Raw genomic sequence first — 4,700 nt, 5'->3', positions numbered from 1 at the left:
GGAGCAGAACTACACGCTAGCTCCCCAAGTCATGGCTGACAAAAAGCAGGGAGGCACCAAAAGGCCAGGGTCTCCATTTTGTGAAATGGGCACCCCGCGCATAACACCCCCGCCTCAAAAAGCAAAACAACAAGAAAATGGATACCGTTTCACAAAACAAGCATCCTGCACATCAAAAAAAAAAGCAGAAAAAAAGCAAAAAGCCGAAACAGACTGCGTTTTGCGAAACAGGAACCCCGGGTGTCAAAACCCTCCCCAAAACCAAAGTATTGACTGTTTCATGAAATGGGCACTCTGCACATCAAACCCCCCTCCCCCCCCCCCCCCCCCCCCCCCCAGCACAAAATTGAAAAATTGACTCTGTTTTGCAAAACAGGCACCATCTGCATAAAAAAAAGGAGAAAAAAGGGAAAAATGGACTCTGTTTTGTGAAATGGGTGCCCGGCACGTCAAAAAACAGAAAAGGATAAAAACCAAAAATGGACCCTATTTCGCGAAATGGGTACCCCGCGCATCAAAAAAAAGCAAAAAAATTGAAAAATGGATTGCGTTTCGCAAAACAGGCACCATGTGTGTAACCCCCCCAGCACAAAAATGAAAAATTGACCCTGTTTCATGAAACAGGCATTCTGCACATCAAAGAGCAAAAAAATGAAACAAGATGGACCCCTGCACATCAACGCCCCCCCCCCACCAGAAAAGTAGTGGAATGGAACCCGGGGGCCATCCTGTTCTAGAAGCCACAGCTGGACTGGCTTCTGGGGGCACTCTCAGAGAGCAGACAAGGCTGCAGTGGTTTTGAGCAAGCACCCACAGAGTGACACTGCACCATTTTAAAGACTAAAATGGGATATAAAAGGATATCTACAGTAACTATAGCAGCACAGACAGGCAACAGGATAATCTCATTATTTATAATGGAAAATTGATGCAATAACAAGACAGCTGGAACCAAAAGTGATATATGCTGACCACAGAAACAACATTAGTTTCTCACGCTCACTGGTCAGGGATTATACTTTTCATAAATTCTGCGGATGCAATGTTAATTATGCTACTATAATGCTGCTGTCAAACTTCAAAGCTTTTTAAGTTTACGCTGAAGCAAAAAGATGGCATATACCAAGTGAGTATACCAGTTAGAGGATATGCAAAAGAAAGTTTAATATAAAAATCAGCTAAACTTTAAAGATGCCAGTCCAGTGTAATGTGACAAGTTGTGTAATATATATTGTCAAAGGAGGATGTGACGCATGCTTGAAAAATGTGTACAAGCCCCTTGCCCTAAAATGCATTATTCTTTCCTGGAGAAAAAGTTTGTGCATTGCACACATTTAATGCAACAATTTAATCATCTTTCAAAGCTCTTCATCAGAATCTGCACTGGAACCTGAATTGGATATGAGTGAGAATTGCTTTTCCTCGTGATGAATTGGTATACAAATGTGTGCATAAACTCCAGGCTGTGATTAAAAACCCATAACTGAGACTATGGGTGGCACTGTCAATTTAAGTGTTTTGAGGCCTAGCAAGGTAAAAACATGTGTTTTGGGTTTTTTTCAATTTTTTTCCCTCCTGACTTTGTTAAAAACTTGACATTCTTCTAACATACTTCATAATTAGTATTCCTTTACTGGGGATATGACGATCTCCACCTGTAGCACAGAGATCCTTTTATACCCCATTTTAGTTTTTAAAATGGTGCAGTGTCACTGGGGGTGCTTGCTCTTGACCACAGATGATAGGATAAATTGGGATCACTGTCTGCTCTTCCTGAAATGCACTGACTGGGATTTTGTGAAAAACAAATATGCTTATAGGGAGTCTTAAATATTCTGCTGCAATTTTCACTTAAGAAACAACAAATCCAAAATATTCAGTAATGAAAGTTTATGAAAGAAGCTCACTGAGAATGTATAAACTAAGATATAAAAGCCATTTATTCCAAAAAATGCAGTGGTGTCAAATCATATACACAAGCCAATATTGTGCTACAAAGACCAAACAACTCTAAAAACAGACATTGGAGTGTTCACATGTCAGAGTACCTGAAAAGACTGCTAATAAAAAGGAGTCCATAAAGTATTCATTTCCACTTTCCTTATGTGGCTCCTGGATGAATGTCTTTGCCTAAATTAGCATACAATGAGCCAGAGGTAGAGTCCCAAGTAAAGCATCTAATGCCTCAGGGCTCCAGTAAAAACCCTTTTTCTCCCTAAACAAAAGGACAGTCTAGCCTAGAGTTTTCTGTATGACACTGAAGTAAAGTCTCTTGCTTGAACAGTACGACATTTCCAAAGAGCATTCGGCAGTCGTCTAGAGATTGTGCTTTGTTGAACCGTCTTAGTTTTCCTCACCTTCAGATTCTGATTCTAGGAAGTAAAGAAAAAAGGGTAAAATGTTTCATCTCCATGAACAGGTCTCAAAATAACAATTACACAGATATGCCTTTAAATAGCAAAAAGACACCGTCTCAAAATACAAATCTATATTTGCCTTCACATTTTCTAGGAGGGAAATGTCAGATTGTATGAAGCAGATCAGCAAGAAACATACTGCAGCATATAATTTCACCTTTTAAATAACACTACCTCAATTTCAGATTTAAATAGTTTTAACCTGGAAAAAAATAACCCAGCATGTAAATAGGACCTACCTGACATGCAAGACAAATGAACTCCAATATGCAATGGATAAATTTTAAGAACAGAATTACTGATCTGCTATTCTAATCTATAAATTGAGGCCGAGTCTGGAACATGAGGTATAAATTAATCGTTACCATGGTTACTGAGTGCGAACAAAGTTACAAGTGTTACTACACTCTGAGAATGCATCAAATGTGAAACCTTTGTTAACAGCATGCTCTAAAGACACCTACCTAAAAATCTATATGAAGCAATATCTACATCCAAACAGTCACCTAAAATCCACTGAAAGTTTATGACAGTCCTTTTATCTCTAATTGATCTTGGAGAAAAATGCATGCTGTTCATGCATATAAAGTTTCAGATCAAGCTTCAAGAACATGCATACCATATTTATTCTTTTAGATCTTGTACGTGGTATTTAATTAATCCACTGTTACTGTACTTACTATACCAAAGAATAATGGGAAGAAAAATACTAAGGCAGATATACAATTATAGAAGTAGAAGAGGACAGAGGGGGATGTGAGACTACAGACTGCAATGCAAAATTTTGGTTAGATCCAAGTTTAATGTTCCAAGATACAAGTTAAAAAGGACTATCTTTCAGTCTTTTTAGCAGAATTGCTCTAATGCCATGTGTATTACAGGATATTACATATTTCCTACATAAGATCCTGGAGGGGACATGGGGAGTCAATAGTATTTGATATCTTAGTACGTCTGTGTATAATGCTGAGGACGAATCAATAGCTCTTACAAGAATGAAGAAAACCCAAACAAATTATCAGTTTGAACTCTGCAAAAGAAACAGTGGGCAAGTGAACATGCAGAATTACATTCCTACTAATCCACTATTACTGGATTAATCTTCAAGGATTAATATTACTGGATTATTCTTCATCTCGCATTTAAAATCAGAAAACAAAAAGTTTTCCCTATGTAGGCCACCCTGAAGAAGGAAATCTGGATCCACAGGACTGTGCCTTTATTTTACTCGCTATTATTCCCGTTTTTAACCATCACTCAAGTCCTTGTGGTTTAAGGGTATGCATGGACCTAAAAAAAATAAGTGATTTTTGCATGTGCTAGTACAATCTAGTTAGATGGTTAAAGAAAAGACTACATTAACAGCATGGGCTTTAGCTGTAAAAACCCTCCAAAGACTCTGGGTAAGTACTCTAGTTATTAGCACATGCTAGAGCACATACTCTAGCACACTACCACTGCCACTTCACTGCTACTGTAGCCCAGTGGAGCAATTCAAATACTGTTTCAGATGCTAACATTAGATTTTCATTTTCCAGAATTGCTCTCTTCCTGCAGGCACAGTGTTATTCAATGAGTGGAATAGGAAAGACCTCAGGAGTTCACATGGACACAATTATCATGATGATGGAGTAGTTAGTTGTGTCTGTTTTTTAACATCTAAAGTTCCAGGTAGTTTGGAACTGGTATACTCAGTCTTTTACTATATGCTTATACAATACCAGGCACGATAGGGTTGTGTTCCTGGCTGGTTCAACTAACAAAGAGATGCTTATGTTGATCTGCCAGGAGACTATCAAATATCTTAATTGAAATGAAACTGTACCTTCTTCAGCATTTTGCAGCCACTCAACAAATTTCTTCATCTGGTCAAGAAAAACACTTTTGCCTTTAGCAACATGTGCTTCTTTGTACCACTTCAGTATAGCTTCTTCACTCAGGACATCAGCTATAATTCAGAGCAGTGATTGAAAGGTTAGCATATATATTTATAGGTTAGTTATATATTTATAAGATGCAAGACCTTAAGGAAAGAAATAATACAAGTTACTTCAATCACAGTGAAGTCAGCACTGTATTTGACACTGTATTTGAACTCCACTTCATCAACTTCCTGGATACTAAAAATCATGGACTAAATATAGACATTGGATTTATGACACATTATAACCTGCCTGACATCTGACTCCCCAGGTATCTCTCCACTTATTCATCCCCCTTCTCTCTCTCTCTCCCCCCCCCCCCCCCCCCCCCCCCCCCCCCCCCCCCCCCCTCTCACCTCTC

General features: G+C 38.7%; 1 protein-coding gene across 4 annotated transcripts in view; it reads right to left on the bottom strand.

Moving 5' to 3' along the window:
- Positions 1 to 1,940: 1,940 nt before the first annotated feature.
- Positions 1,941 to 4,700, bottom strand: part of BZW2 (basic leucine zipper and W2 domains 2) — a 93,346-nt gene continuing 90,586 nt past the window's right edge. For all 4 annotated transcript variants that reach the window (XM_025198220.1, XM_025198221.1, XM_006018919.3 and 1 more), the window contains 2 exons: positions 4,243 to 4,365; positions 1,941 to 2,372 (listed from right to left, as the gene is read on the bottom strand). In XM_025198220.1, coding sequence (XP_025054005.1) covers positions 2,344 to 2,372; positions 4,243 to 4,365 — 152 coding nt within the window. In that variant the 3' untranslated portion in view covers positions 1,941 to 2,343. The remainder of the gene's footprint in view (positions 2,373 to 4,242; positions 4,366 to 4,700) is intronic.

This window comes from Alligator sinensis, unplaced genomic scaffold (genome assembly GCF_000455745.1).
Source record: "Alligator sinensis unplaced genomic scaffold, ASM45574v1 scaffold123_2, whole genome shotgun sequence".
NCBI lineage: Eukaryota > Metazoa > Chordata > Crocodylia > Alligatoridae > Alligator > Alligator sinensis.
This window is presented reverse-complemented; position numbering and strand designations above follow the sequence as displayed.